The sequence below is a fragment of the Cyrtonyx montezumae genome, unplaced genomic scaffold, assembly GCF_038088225.1.
Source record: "Cyrtonyx montezumae isolate F1298 unplaced genomic scaffold, pur_monq_1.0 scaffold_0, whole genome shotgun sequence".
NCBI lineage: Eukaryota > Metazoa > Chordata > Aves > Galliformes > Odontophoridae > Cyrtonyx > Cyrtonyx montezumae.
In genome coordinates this window covers 41,465,703-41,480,643 of record NW_027071824.1, presented here as the reverse complement: position 1 = coordinate 41,480,643, position 14,941 = coordinate 41,465,703, and the positions used below count along the sequence as shown (strand labels likewise).

Here is a 14,941-nt window from a genome sequence, read left to right as displayed (position 1 = left end):
GTTCATTGGCTCAATTACTCTGCTAACTAAAGCTTCCCAAGTTGGTGGCAGTTAAAACACAGCTGATGCTTACAGACTATCTCCCATCAGGCATGCTTTTAATATGTTAAGTTCAGGCACACTGAAAACGCAGACAAATTACTCACACTTTCTACACTTAAAAAATGGAGGCACTGCGTTGAATATTCATTGCTAACAGCTGCAGACTGTTGCACAAAGCAGTAGCAGCGTAATGACCTTATACATGGTAGAATCATTAAAATTACCATCATACTGTCTTTAAAATGTAACCTATTAAAATTATACTATGTGCTTGGCAGAGATTAAATGCACTCTGGGTACACCTCTGAGTCACTGAAGTTCCTTTCTTCATTATTAATGCCTCCAGTTATTTCTTTTTTTCTTGAATATGGTAGAAAGCATGTTCTGTTTTGTTACGTGAGGGCTGCACTTCTCTGCTTACTTATCTACATACAGCACCTTGCTAGTGAGAGGAAAATGGAAGGCAAAGATAGAACATATCATATAACTTCATGGCTTAGCAAGTCCAGTTTCATTTTCTATAGGAGAAAATTAGCACTTCATAAATAGCACACATATTTTAAGAGGCCTAGGAGCCAACAAAAAAAGATGACTCAGGCACATTATACCTGTGGAAGACTTTGCAAGGCCTGTCAGGACATTATTCAAAGAGTTAATGATGTCATGAATTCAAGAGTTGCTGAAATTTAAGGGGGAGGTGGTTGCATCTCTTTCCTATCCTAACACGCTCTGTAAGGGGAGGGGTTTCTTGGCTGCTATACATTAGCATTTTCAACTGTGAGTGTGGTTTCCCAAAGACATGGCTTATAGCTTAAGACATGCCCTTTTTTCCCCTTCTATATCCAACAGATAACGAAAGATGGAAAGTTACTGCATGCTTGTATTTCAGAAACATGCTAACAGAATTTCCATCCCTGTGAAAGTTTATTGCAATGACCTGAGCTACAGCAGGTTCTATCCAGGTTTTTCTGAGCAACTGCTCATTTTGATTCTCCAAACTGCAAAGACCACCAACTGCAGTAACCTGAGGATAACAGAAGCTGTCAACAAGCTGCAGGCACTCAACCCACACAGAAAAAAATAAAAATAAAATTGAATGAGCTTTTGGAGTGATCCATCTTAATTCTTGGCTGAAAGTTCATAGCAAGTCCCTCTTGCAAGCCACCCAGCAGTAGTCAGTAATAAAAGTTCATACTTAACAGCTGTTTTAAATTAAGATAAAGCCCATTCAAGTAAGCATACAGTCAAGTGATGAAATCTGTCCTCCTGATAGTTTTTTTGCACCACTGATAAGCTGAAGGTGCTTTGTACCCTACCACATTCTGCAGCAATATTCAACGCTCCATGATAGAGGGCCAGATGGGGAATTTCCACTGGCCTTAGAAAAATCTGCTTTAGCATAGGACTGCAGGACAGCAGTAAAATAAGTCTAGTCCTTGCTATAAAATTGACTTAGTGACTTGACTTGGTTCTTGCAGTGTAGTGCAGTTATGCTTTGTCTACATCAGGAAACAATTCATGGAAGTATTTTTCAAGATTTTACTGCAAACCAATGGGTTTGGTCACAAAAAAATATGATACATATAACCATGTTAATTATATTACATTACAAGGATGGTATACATTACAAGTTAAGTCTTTGAGTTTAAATATACATCTAGAGTTACAACTGAATGTACAGATCTTATTTTTTTTTACAATACATACAACCAGGAATGAAAAACCCCCAAAACCATAAATAATGCCCATTTTACAGATGACATTTTTAAACAAAGAAAAAAAAAAAAGAAACCAACAGCTTTGACTGACTGCAGCTGGGGCATTTTGGTCCATAAAAACCCTTTCTAAAAATAGAAATCTTCTCATAGCAGCAATGCTTTCTTCAAGCATTTGGATACAAGTAATTGAGAGCCCATTTCAATAATTTCAGTTGACTGTATAGATTTACAAAAAAAAATTCAAAATTACACTTAATTTATCTTCCAAATATGGAAGAAACAAACAATGCCCCACATTGTGGTATCCTGCAAGTGTCACATTGATGCTTTACACTAAGTCCATCTGTAGTACGCAGACCACACGCATACCATTTGTTCACATAGTAAACCCACATAAATGAACTGAGAAACACACTCTGCAACAAGGAAAGCTTTGGAGCTAACAAGATCTCATCAGAAAAAGGCACATTTCATAAAATCCTTATCACGTTTAGAAAGATCTTCAGGCAAGGCTTTTCAGAGCACGATTTCAAAACTGCATGTTCTTACTCTACAATCTGCCATAGCAGTCCATCGCAGCAGTCACTTTTGTTTTTCTTTCCCAAGGAGACAGCACCACTTTGGGGGAAGAAAAAATAAAAACAGAGATGAAAAGCCTGCAAAGCTCATCCAGAGAGTGATGTGCTCTTCAAAAAAGCTTCCAGCAAACAGTGTAGTTGAAAGTAAGGCTGCAAAGCTGCCATGGTGGAAATGTGCAAGTTCTGTTTCAAGATGACTGCTCAACTGGCAATTCCACCAGAAGGCCAAACAAAAATAAAAATAATAGTTATTATTATTAAAAAAAAAAGTAAGAAAAAAATGTTCACAAGAAAGAGTCCACAGGTGGGGCATATGAGAAGCCCAAAAAAGCCTCAGCAGCTTCTTTGACGCTGGCGGTGATGAGGATGCTGTCTGGAGACTGGCCAATAGAGTTGGGGACTGGCTCATCTGTAAACTCAGGATCAAAGTGTCGCAGGTCACTGGGGCCACTCTGGGGAAGGAGAGAGAAGAAAAAAAAAAAATACAGTATTTAGACCACATTTTTTTCCCCAGAAAAAGAGGAAGAAGTGCTCTAACAGTAAAAGAGAACAACCTCCATAACCAGATACCTGCTCTTAGTTACTAACAAAACAATTGTAATCTATGCATGGGAAGCTACAAACTTTCTGCACCTTACCTTCCCCTTTGGTAATATGGGGATGGTGGGGATTATTTTAAAATAGCCACACAAATGAAGTATTTGTCAGGAGCCAAAAAAAAGAAATCTAAATTTAGACAATCCATCAGCAAAAAGTCAGCTACTGCTTATTTTTAATCTTGCCTGGACAGCTACGAAGAAAGAAGTGTTGCCCAAACACATCTACAAGTGACCAGTTTTCTCTATGTCCTGGGCACCCCACAGAGAGATGTGGGAAGACAATTCCTTACATTCTATAATTAGAAATGATACGTACCACATTTGGGTTAAAAGGGGGGGTAATCTTCTTATTAATGAGATCATCCCAGTTAATTGGGGAGAAGAAGATGTGATTCTTAATCTCCGTCTGTTAGGGAGAGAAAAAAATAGATTAATTCAGGCCCCAGCTAATGCAAGTAATATGACCTAGTCATCTTCCTGTACTATGCACACTAAGAACTGCCCAGTTGGCACTTACAAAGTCCTCCTTGGCACCAAGCCTCTTTGTCCTGTCCTTCTGCAGAAGGCCTTCCAGGAGATGTCTAGCAGAGTTGGTAATATTTGGCTTCAACTGCAAAGGTTTGTTCAAGATGTTATCATACATTTCTGCCGTGTTCCTGCTGTAGAAAGGCGGCTGTAGGAACAACAGTAGAGAGATCATGGTTACTGGGGCTGACACGTGAGTATGAGGCTTCTCAGAGTGCAGGAGTGAGCTCATTTTATCTGTCAACGAGGATTCATTGCTTACCAAGCCATAAAGCATCTCATACAAGACTGCTCCAAGGCACCACCAGTCCACAGTCCTGTCATAGGGCTGCTTGTGAAGAACTTCAGGAGCGAGATACTGGAAGAGATGGAAGAGAGACATTAGCCAAAGGGATCTTTATAGTCCTGACATTTCCCTCATTCCTGAATGAAAACATCTTACTGAATCTTAACAGTATCTAAACTACCAAGAAGATGTGAGTACTTCTGAAAACAGCAGCAGGCTTTAAAGCCATTCTCTCTTCATCAATAAGCTCTTTGTGTGCCACAGGTCCTCACCGCAGTCTGATATCACAAGACTCATACTGACTCCCACACTCTCATCCAACACAAAAGCGCATAGGAATATGCTGTGACTGCATGCTGAGGACTAGACTTACCTCAGGTGTGCCACAGAAGGTGGAGGTTGTGCCATTGTGCTCTATGTTTTCCTTGCAGAGTCCAAAGTCAGTCAAGACAATGTGCCCCTGTGAATCAAGCAGAATATTCTCTGGCTTCAAGTCACTGTAGGAAAAGACAGAAGTAGAAACGTTCATTAGAAAAGCTGGATCAGAAGAGTTTTTACTCTTCAAGTCATAAAAAATGATTAAAATCAATTCTGAGCTAATATTGAGGTGAACTTTTTAATGCTTATTAAGGAATAGATGTGGTTTCTTTTAGTCCAACAGCACTGCTTACCGATAAACAATGTTCAGGGAGTGCAGGTAGCCCAGCGCACTGGCAATTTCAGCAGCATAAAATCGAGCTCTTGGTTCCAGGAAGCAACGCTCCCTCTGGAGATGGTAGAACAACTGCAGGAGACAAGAAAGAACAAAGTTCTGTAAGTGGCGCCAGAGCCTGTTAACAATGAGTTTAATTAGACTCAACATATATAGCTAGGGAGAACAATGGCAGGAAATGGCCTAACGATCCTTTGGTAGTCCAAACCTTGGCAGGCCGGAAACATTAATTCTAGGAATTTTTCCCCATGGTTTTTCCCTTTGGAACTCTTTCTATTTAAAAGGAAGGGTGAAAAAGCCTACCCTACCACAGTGCACATGATAGGAAATACTATTCGATTTTCTTACTGCTTACCTCTCCACCATTGATGTAGTCCAGGACAAAATACAGTTTGTCTGCAGTTTGAAAGGAGAAGTGAAGTCCGACCAGGAAGGGGTGTTTCACATTTTTCAACAGGACATTGCGCTCTGACATGATGTGCTTTTCCTGAACACACAGGAAATCAATGTTTAGCAACACTATTTTCTAAGCAATAGCAGTAAAAATTGATTGGACAAACACCACAACAGCAGCAACTAAGAAGTTGTTAGTTGCTTACCTCCTTCTTCTTCAGGATTGCTTTTTTCTGTAGGACTTTAACAGCATAAAACTGCTCTTCTGCCTTATGCCGTGCAAGAAGAACCTGAAAGAAGACAAATTCCCAGAAGTGAGCAACACTGAACTACAGAATGAAGAGTAAACACAACAGGAAACAATCCCTTCTGCTAAGGATTGAGCACTGCTCCACTCCACTGGCTAAACATGCAAATTCTGTGCTGGCAGTGCCTAAATGTCTAGTTTTTACTCTTAGTGTCCTTCCCTTCCAAAAGGGAAACACATACCCTCCCACCCCCACTCCCTCCCTTGCTCTACTGTGACTCACAGAAATGCAGCACCCTGCTTCCCTTCCCTGCAGCCCAGCAGAGCCAGGCACTGGGCAGCATCAGCAGCGCTGCCATTCACCAAAGAAAGCACAAACACAGCCCTCAGGCATCACATATATGAGCTAAGGAGTACTTCAACTACAGTAAAAAGAAGTTAAGCTTACTTTTCCAAAGCTTCCTTTTCCAATAACTTTCAAGAAATGAAAGTCTGATGGCTTGGCATGTGGATTGGATGATGGACCAAGATTTATCTGCTGTGATGGACTGGGCTAGAAAAACAAAACACACAGAAAACAGATTTATTAAAACAGCGAGAAAAACTTTTTTTTTTTAATATAGATAAAGTAACTTTGAAAGTGAAGATAAACACTCTGCTTATCGCTAGAATTTTAATCTAAACTTCTACCAGATGGCTTACACTCTCTCGTACTACTCAGTAAAAGTACAACAGCAGTAGCTGATCTAAGAATTCTTTCCAAAGTCTTAGTCATATTCCATAACAAAGCTGCAACTAATACAGGTTATTTTAAAAATCTTCTCCACATTGAGAACAAGTTCCAGTCTAATTTGATTACTATTTCCCCAACTACATCAGTATGCCATAAACAGAAGTAACACTCACAATGCTAATTTTGCTACACTTCTATTATCAGCTCATTTAGTGTTCTAAAAATGCTTCACAGAGCATGAAATCTGCTTACCGGAGGAGAAGGATTAGCGTTCATAAGTTCAGGCTCTTGGGGCTGGGAGATTTTCAAGATAGACTGCACTTCAGGGCTGCAACGAAAAGAGCATGCGTTAATCATTACCATAAACATCAGGCGTATCTTTCCACTAGAGGGCAAGCAAGGATTGCGCTGGGGAAAGATGAGTTCGGGCTCGAGCTATTACTGAAAGCAACGATCTATTTGGCTTAAGGAGGAAAACTCATCTACAGAATGAGAATTCTGACATACAAAGAAATGCATTTATACTGTACATGCAGATTAAAACACAGATGGGGCCCTAGAAATCCCATCCAACTGATTTCACCCAAACCCTGCTCGCCAAGATTTGCCACAAGATGAGTAATACCTAAAGAAAGGCAATTAACTCTTCCGTAATTGTCACGTCAGAGGCATTACAGTAAACTTTTTTTTTTTTAACCAATAGTGGTATTTGTTAGGATCATAGAAAATCCTGAGTTGGAAGGGACCCATCAGGATCACAGAATACAACTCCTGGCTCCACACAGGACCACCCGAAAATCAGATCATATGTCTGAGAGCACTGTCCAAAAGCTTTCTGAATTTGACAAGCTTCCAGTGCTCGACCACCCTCTAATGAAGAGCCTCTTCCTGATACCCAGTCTGACCCTCCCTCATCACTGAAACCCATCTGAAAATGCTGATACTTACTGCTTGCATGCATAGGAGTTGGTGGCTATCTTCTGAATGAAATCATTAAGCCCCATTCTTCTCTGTTTCATGAAAGCTATAAAACAACAACAAAAAAGACTGTTAAAAAAAAAAAAAAGCATTTAGCGATCCGCTTGCTCTGCCGAAAAAAAAATCGCGATCCGCGAGCATCCTTCCTCCCGCTCACCGATGAGGATGGCCACCATTCCCCTCATCTTCGAGTAAGTCAAAGCGGGACCCGAAGCTTCGGCCGCCTTCACTGTCATTGCGCTGGGATGGGGCTGCACTACCACGGATCGCTCCGCTGCCAACACCGCACTGCCCAGGAGCGGCACCCGACAGCGCTTAAGTGCCGGCGGAGCGGGGCGGGATCGGGGCGGGGCAACTCAGATCGCGCCCCTCCCCCCCCCTCCTCCGCGACGTCCTCGGAGACTGCCGGCCTCCGATAACGTCGCTTGGGGCGGGGGGGAGAAATCGAGCGTAACCGCCCCGTCCTTATTGCCCTCCCTGGCTGGGTGCAGGAGCCCTAAAGAGGCACTTGGGAAAGTCGCCGGCTCCGGGGAGCTGCGATAAACGCGGCGTTTTGGCGTTTCCTTGAAGGAGCCGCAGTGAGTCAGAAGGAGATTTCCTGCCCCGGGTTTTCAATAAAACAAACAAATGGCCCTAAGCCCGGTTGCTCGGTTGGGACATTACTAAAGGGAAAAAGGAAAAGAATAAAAAACACTTCATTTTTTTTCATGCCAGAAAGGGAAACGTAGGGGAAGAAATAATCCGTTCCCTGAACTTGAGAGGAGGAGAGGGCCGAGCTCTACTGCTGGAAAAGCCGGGGAAATTACGGAGGACATCGCACCGCACAAGCCAAAAAAATAAGAGAAGTGGGGGACCGTCCGTCCACAGTTTGTTTCCCCTTGCACCGAACGCCGCGCACCCGCGGCCCCGTGGATACTCTCCGCACGGCGGACGCTACGCACGCCCGCACTTCGCATCTTAGAGTGATTGAGCTGTACCGTACCCCCACATCCCCCACCCTCTGCCTGGGCTCTCTTCTTTCCCTCCCCCCAACCCCCCGTCCCAAAACCCCAGACGGCCGCTGGGCGGCATCCTTTGGCTGCTTCCTTGGGGCCGGGAGCGGGGAGCACCCCGGCACAGCACCGGGCTCACTCCGAGCAGTGACAGACACGGCCCGCAATGGGGAGGACCCCGCGGGGTGGTCGCGGCTCTCTCAAAGAGCTTTACAGCGACAGAGGAAAGGGCTAGCAGAGCCGGGGGGAGGTGGGGGGGGCGGCAGTCGCGCTCCGGGGGATGGAGGAAAGCCGGCGCCAGAGCAGGAAGGGGCGACGGAGCAGTGCGGAAGGCTGCGTGCAGCCGGCGGGGCTCTGTCTTCTCCCGCTTGTTGCTTTCCTCCCTCTCTGTTGCTAAAACCGCCACTTTCGGTAACGGGCAACAAACAAAACTACAAACAAAAAAAAATCGCCGGGTGGACCACGGCGGGAGCACTCCCCTTCCTCTGCCCTCTCGAGGCTGCGATGAGACCAACGCTCTACACCACTGCCGTTCGGGCGGCCGCCGTTCCGCAGCCCCCAGGCACTACACCCGCTTCACCGCACAACCTGTGCCCCCTCCCCTTACTCCCCCCTCCCCCGCGGCCTCCTTGTGCTTGTTGCTGGCCCCTTCCCACGCTCCAGCCCCGCACACAGCGCTGGGTTTTATTTCCCCAGCGACAACGCTTTACGAAAAGCCCCCGCGGAGCGGAGCCCAGCCCACCTTTCAACGAAGATTTCTCCTCTTTGCCCCTCATCGCCGCGGGGATGCGGGCTGTGCACTGCGCTGCAGCTGCGTGCGGGCTGCCGTAATCCCGACTGCGCGCCCTGCCTGGCCGGCCCCGGGGCAGGAGGAGGGAGGCGACGAGCGGGGAGGGGGGGGCCAGCACCGTTCGTGCTGCCCCGCTTATGAGCGCAGCGCCGAGGGCGATTTACATGCGGCAGCGTTATAAAGTTCACGGGCCGCCCCGCACACTCTGCCCCATTGCAACATCGCCGTCAAAATTACTGCCATCAGCTGGAGTCCGCGACGCGCACACACACACACCCACACACCCAGGCAGCGCCGGGGGGGGTGGCCCTGCCCTCCCAGACCTACGGAAGCGGGCGCTACTCCCCCGACCCCCACCGAATAATAATAATAAAAAAAGGCAGGGAGCCAGCGCAGGCAGCGGTGGGGCGGGCGCTCCTCCTGCGGGGGGGCCGCGGCCGGATAGCGCCGAGGCGGGCCGGGCTCCGCTCCCAGCTGGCACCCAGCGCCTTCCGCCGGCAGCGCCCCGGCGGCGCCCCCCGCCCGCCCGGCCCGGCGCCGTGCACCCCGGTCGCGCCCCGCTGCGGGAAGCCGCTGTCCGCCCGCCCGTGCCGGCGCCCACCTGCGCGGCTCCGAGGGATGAGTCTGGGTACCCGCCCCTCGCCCCCTCCCCGCCGGCGGGAAGCGGCCCGTGCGTCGCCTCGCGGGTGCGTTTAAAGCGATTCCTTCGCATGGAGCGCGTTAGTGTTATTTCTCTGAAACCGTGAACTGGGTTCTCAGAAGCCCCAGTGCCCCGAGGCTGCGTTCTGAAGTTTTTCTCTACAGCGGTGGCAGAAAAATACAGTTGAAATGGAAGATAGAGCGCGGGGGAGCAAATGGTAGCCAAGAGATATCCCGTTACTCTGCCTGGAAAAGCATCAGGAGCCTCAATAAACTGCAACGGTTTGCACCACCAATGACTTATGCAGGCGGTGGGTCAGAAGTGCACTGATAAGTACACACAAGGGAAGAATCCAACAAATACAATGATGTTTCACGCTCCTTTTCTCTCTGGGACTGAAATTTTGGCAAATCTTCCTGAAGTTCTAAAATAAAAGTTCAAGGAGAATGTTCAAAATGAAAAAAGGAAATGGAAGGTGAGAAGTTATGGAACTCCAGAAGTGAGGATAGGTTCAAGAGTGGCTGCACAAAGTAATGGAAAAAAACGACTTGAGCACTCTAGACTGCCAAGGCAGCGTGTCTGACCCAGAGTGTTCTTGAACCACAAACTCCTGGGAGCCAGGGGTGCTTCAGAGGCACATCACTGAGCAGTTGCCTGTTCTTAGAATCATAGAATCGTTAAGATTGGAAGAGGCCTCTAAGATTATCTAGTCCAACCATCAGCCCATCACCACCATGCCCTCTAACTACGTCCTTACAAGCCACATCCACACGTTTCTTGAACACTTCTGGAAGGGTGACTACCACCTCCCTGGGCAGACTGTGCCAGTGCCTCACCATTCCTTCAGGGAAGAAGTATTTCCTAGTATCCAACCTGAACTTCCCCTGGCCATTACCTCTCATCCTATCTGTTATCTGGGAGAAACAGCCCTACCTTGCCACAGCCTCCTTTCGTGCTGTTACAGGGAGCAGTAAGACCTCCCCTGAGCCTGTACTCCAGACTGAACAATTCCAATTCCCTCAGCCGCACTTCATTAGACATAAGGCATGGTCCTGTGTTGGAAGCACCTTCAGCAGATGCTGCCTGTGGAAATGTGTTTCCCTGGAGAAGTCTCACTGGGAGAATCTCATCTGCAGTGAATGGATGCTCATCCTGCCCAGCTGTGTTCATGGATGCACAGAAACTTTTCCCTCTTGTCCTTCATGAAGGTCAGATGCTCCCATAGCCCATTCAGTAGTTGGAATCCGTGAGCTCTCTTCCTCTGATTATGTCCCAGTGCTCATTGTGTGCTGTGGAATGATTTATGCCTGTCCTTCATGCCTCCATCCTTCAGGAATTAGATTCTCAGATAGCTTCTGAATTTCAGTTTGGCACAGAGTTCAGTGCTAAGGGAATGAATTCCTGCATCTTATCTTACTGGATCTTGACTTTAGGATGTGGCAGGTTGAGCTGTTCCTAGAATTTCTTGGCTGACTCTGAGCGGAAGCTTCCCAAAATTCTGCAAATATTTTCAGCGACAGTCGAGTTCAGGTTAATTAAACAAAGATGGAATTCAGGCCTTGGACTGCTGGAATGACACTGCCCCAGATGCAAAAGGAGGTTGTGCTCCTGACAGTATCTGAGTTCTGAACCAAATCCTCAAGAGCTTTCACTTTCCTCCTGTAAATCCCCAACAAATGAGCCTCTGACCTTGTGATTAAGATTCATGCATAACAGCCAAAACATTCAGACAAGACCTTCAAACTGTCCCCACAAATGGTGTCTCTGAGTGGCAACAAATAGATAAGAATTGAATAACAGCTTTAATAATAACCCAAATACAGGTTCTGAGTGCCGTCAACAGGTCTGCTGGCGTTATTTTGCAAAGAGAGTTATTGACTGAAGGCCCTATTGATCTGGAAATATCTAGTTGATTTCGATGTCATGTTTTGCCAAACCCAAATTGGGAACATCTTTTATTTCACTCTTCTGATGCTTGTAGAGCAGGTTTACTGCATTGTCAATAAGAGGCTTTAGTGCCAAGGGATTATGCTCACAGGATCACGGAGTAGAGCAGAGCTGTACTGAGAAAAAAGTAATTCCCATCTTTGTAGAAAGCAGTGGAAAATTACAGCATCCTCTAGATGCACTGACCTCTGACTAAAATAGCTGATAAATGATGCCCCTAGCTTCTATTTTAACTTCAGCACACTGATTTCAATCTAACGTAGATGTCCCTGCAACTTTATGAGCCAATGTTGCCACTTTGTTCCTCAGAGTGTGCCCCCTCAGCCCAGATTAGTGTAAATCCTTGTGTTATTGTGCAGCTTCTCTGGTTCAGAGTCCTCCTAAAAACAGGTTGTCATTGTTGTCATTATGAACTTAAAATAACTTGCTGTGATGGTCTTAACAGAAATGAACAATGCCAGTATGGTAGTTGAGATGAAAACATAAGATGGAAAGGTGATACAAAAAGGCTTTTGAGGAAGATTAAGATTCTTAGTGCTGCTGCTCTCCTTTGGTCACAAGACAGGCTGGTGTGAGCAGCTGGTGCATGCTCCAGAACAAAGAGTATAAGCATGCACTGTCTGCTTACTCTGAGAGATTTTCCCTTGAAAATTTCATCTACTGATGATAGTAAAGATGGATTTATGCATTTTCTTTTGAGAAGGCAAATTGAACAAGTTTTCCTATATCCCTCACTTAAACATCTGTGCTAAAATACGAATTATATCCAGTCTAACCTAGAGATCAGATCATCTGCCTTTCCCCTATCTCTTCATCTCGTGTTCTATGAGGTGTTTTCTACCCTGATATCTCAATCCCTTTTATGTGTATACAACCCCCCATCATCACCATTGTCATTCATTATCTTAAAAGAAAGATCTCTTCAGGCCTGTAAGCCCTCCAGGAGCCTCGGAGTTTAGGAACCATAAATAGTGAGCAAATTAGTCAAAGAGAGGAATTTTTGCAAGAGAGGCTCACTTGGCTGATAACTTGAAGCAGCAACGTGGATTCTCGGAGGTGAGCTGAACATGCAAACAGAGGCATGCTAAAGGCAGGTCTACACTGTCAGGTATTAATGCTTTTTTTCTTGTCGATACTGCTGTATCTGTTGCCATCATGTCAACCACTTTCATATTCATTGCTATTTCTGTGAGATTTTATTTCAGAAAGTGTAAGAGGCTTCCTGGGCAGGAGGGTGTTCAACATGTATGTTAAACAGGCCTTTATCTGTGGGGATTTATCTCCACTGATCTATAGTTTCAGGACATAGTTACTACCTGGTTACCTGGTTTCGTTGCTTTTAGTGGAGTAATTACAGTATTTCTGAGAGTAGGGCAGTTAGTTTAAACTAGTATTAGAGAAGAAGTGTTAGTATTGCCCTAGACAAGTGGTCCAAAGTAGAGTCAAAATATATGCTTATATAATCATTTACTGCACATTTATCTTTCTTAAATTTTGGCATTTTAAGCAGGCATATAGGTCACCAAAGGTACCCTCCTTGGTCAAAAGAGAGAAATAAACTCCCCAGAGGTGACTTGGTGAGTCTATGGCCTGACTCAGGCAATGTCTAATGTTTAGTTGAAGGAATCTGAGCCTGAAACCAACAGGTAGGTAGAAGTACTTTTTAATCATAGCAATATTTTTGTTATTTCTGAAGCTTCAGAAGTAAAAGATATGCAATTACTTTAGGGAATCGTTTTTTTCAGCATACCAGGAGAGAGCTGAAACTCTGGCCATTTTTTTCCCTATTTTATGTGTATTTATATAAAAAGATGAAAGCTTAGGGCAAGTTTAAATACCATACATGATAAATTCCTGACATGTTCAGTCTAGCTATGGACCTGGAAGAAGCCTTGTAACAAGAGTATAACACTCTGCAGTGCTCCTCGAGGATCAATTATACACCTTGGTTTCAAGTTAGTATCCCTGTGTGTATTTCTGTATTGTGCCGGGTAGGCAAGACATACCAGCTCTCCTGAAGTTAATTGACATATCTTGCCTTGTGCTGTTCCTGATAACATCTCAGTGAAATCTGAAAGCATTCGTACTATTTTATATAAGCAGGGATTAAACCACAGGGAAGACAAATGCCTCATTGCAGGGAAGTCTGTGGCAGAACCAAAAATTAAGTGCAAATTTAACTTTACCCCACTCTAATAAACAAATTAAGATTGGGCCTGATGACTTCCAGAGGTCTCTTCCAACCTAAATAATTCTGTGATTACTATGCAGCAATATCTATTCCACACCTGCCCACCTCATTTGCTCATTTACACATATTGTAAATAGACAATTTAGGATAGCAAGATCACCTTCAGCCAGAGCAGGTACTGTGGGCACCTTTGTGGATCCTGCTTAGATATCTGTCTAGAATTACTGTAGCTCTGGTTCCCATCCCAGCAAGAAAACTGACAACAAATAAATAGGTAGGACTTAGAAACACTTAAAAACTTTTCTTGTTATTCAGGAAATGACTTGAACCCCAATTTGTGGGGAAGAGAATCCTTCATAAGAATATATACACTCAACTGGCAAATGGTAACATCACCTGTCACTGTTCACTGCGTCAGAAATGTTGGGGAAGCACTTTTTCTGCAGCACAGGATCACCGCAAAGAATATTATCATAAGACAAAGACATAAGTCCCACAGCCATTTCACAGAAAGAAACAGGCCACAAACATCTGCAGCTTTCTTTAATTTTTTTTTAACTTCCAGATGCTGTTTTTAAACCTGCTCAATCATTCACTACACTGTGAATCATTTTGTAGTATTCCAATTAGTCCAAATCTTTTTAACACCTTAAGCCCTGAAGTAAGTAGGGAAGCTTTGATATTGGTTTCATTCTTTGATAGAAGCTGCTTTTGTTTTTGTTAAGTACTTTACATGACTCCACCAAGCAGAGCTTAACTTCAGGCAGCTGAGCTTGAATGTTTTGGTTGTGAGTTTACTACCCTTCAGGACCAAAAGGATTTGCTGTCTACGTAATGCTGGCTTGTGTTTGCTCCTATGTCTATCAGCAACTTTATGTCCAAGTTTCTTGCCAATTCCCCTTAATGCAAGCTTGACTATCTCAAAATTTTCTTCCAGTTCCAGGATAATAATCAGGAGGTTTTGACAAGCATAGACACTAACCCATGCATAATCATGCAATCGACCCCAAGCTGTGAGTACATGACCCTTTCAGCCCTCACCAGAGTCTTCCTCACGCCAGCAAACCTGCAGCTGCTCGTCGGCACCCAGGTGCTGGGTGGATCAGCTGGCAGGTCTCCAAGTGCAAGCTCCCACTCAGGTGCCTGAATCAGCCAGATGAAAAACACCTGAGTCAGCCAGATGATAAACACCTGGGTACAGCCGCTTCAGCTGGCACAGCTGGAGCTGGAGGCAAGCCTGCATCCCAGCCTGCTTAGCCAGTGCGTGACACAAGCAGGGAGCATAAATCCACTGATCTTCAGCATGTCGGCTGTGCTGTCACTTTAGCTTCATTAAAAAAGGATGCAGATTGGAAGCGTGCTGCTCCAAATGTTTACTGATACTTCTGTAACAATTCCTATCAGACACTCATAGCACTTTTTTTGGAAAATATTTGCATATAGGAACAAGGAAGAACATGTCTGGAAGAGAGAATTACTGCCAAATGTAGTGTGATTGGTACATAATTCTCAGCATGACACTGAGCTGTATACCTGCAGTGAGGTGAACACAGCCTTTCCCTGTTCTGCC

At 45.1% G+C, this 14,941-nt stretch overlaps 1 protein-coding gene across 2 annotated transcripts; it reads right to left on the bottom strand.

Moving 5' to 3' along the window:
* Positions 1-1,567: 1,567 nt before the first annotated feature.
* SGK1 (serum/glucocorticoid regulated kinase 1) lies at positions 1,568-8,817 on the bottom strand. Of its 2 annotated transcripts, none has more exons than XM_065733600.1 (12): positions 8,546-8,817; positions 6,782-6,857; positions 6,086-6,161; positions 5,549-5,653; positions 5,060-5,143; positions 4,816-4,947; positions 4,420-4,532; positions 4,122-4,245; positions 3,725-3,820; positions 3,455-3,610; positions 3,254-3,343; positions 1,568-2,790 (listed from the first exon to the last, which is right to left on the bottom strand). In XM_065733600.1, the coding sequence occupies exons 1-12, from the start codon at positions 8,577-8,579 to the stop codon at positions 2,623-2,625; spliced, it is 1,254 nt and encodes a 417-aa protein (XP_065589672.1). In that variant the 5' UTR covers positions 8,580-8,817; the 3' UTR covers positions 1,568-2,622. The 2 variants fall into 2 exon arrangements, with proteins under 2 accessions (XP_065589672.1, XP_065589665.1); XM_065733593.1 differs by lacking the exon at positions 8,546-8,817 and adding an exon at positions 6,969-7,110.
* Between the last annotated feature and the right edge of the window lie 6,124 nt (positions 8,818-14,941).

Excerpts from the sequence above, each read along its gene's own strand:
- SGK1 (XM_065733593.1), bottom strand. The coding sequence starts at position 7,047 with ATGACAGTGAAGGCGGCCGAAGCTTCGGGTCCCGCTTTGACTTACTCG. Across the intron at positions 6,162-6,781 it reads AACTCCTATGCATGCAAGCA|CCCTGAAGTGCAGTCTATCT; the intron begins GTAAGTATCAGC and ends TTTTCGTTGCAG. Across the intron at positions 3,344-3,454 it reads TTGGTGCCAAGGAGGACTTT|ACGGAGATTAAGAATCACAT; the intron begins GTAAGTGCCAAC and ends TCTCCCTAACAG.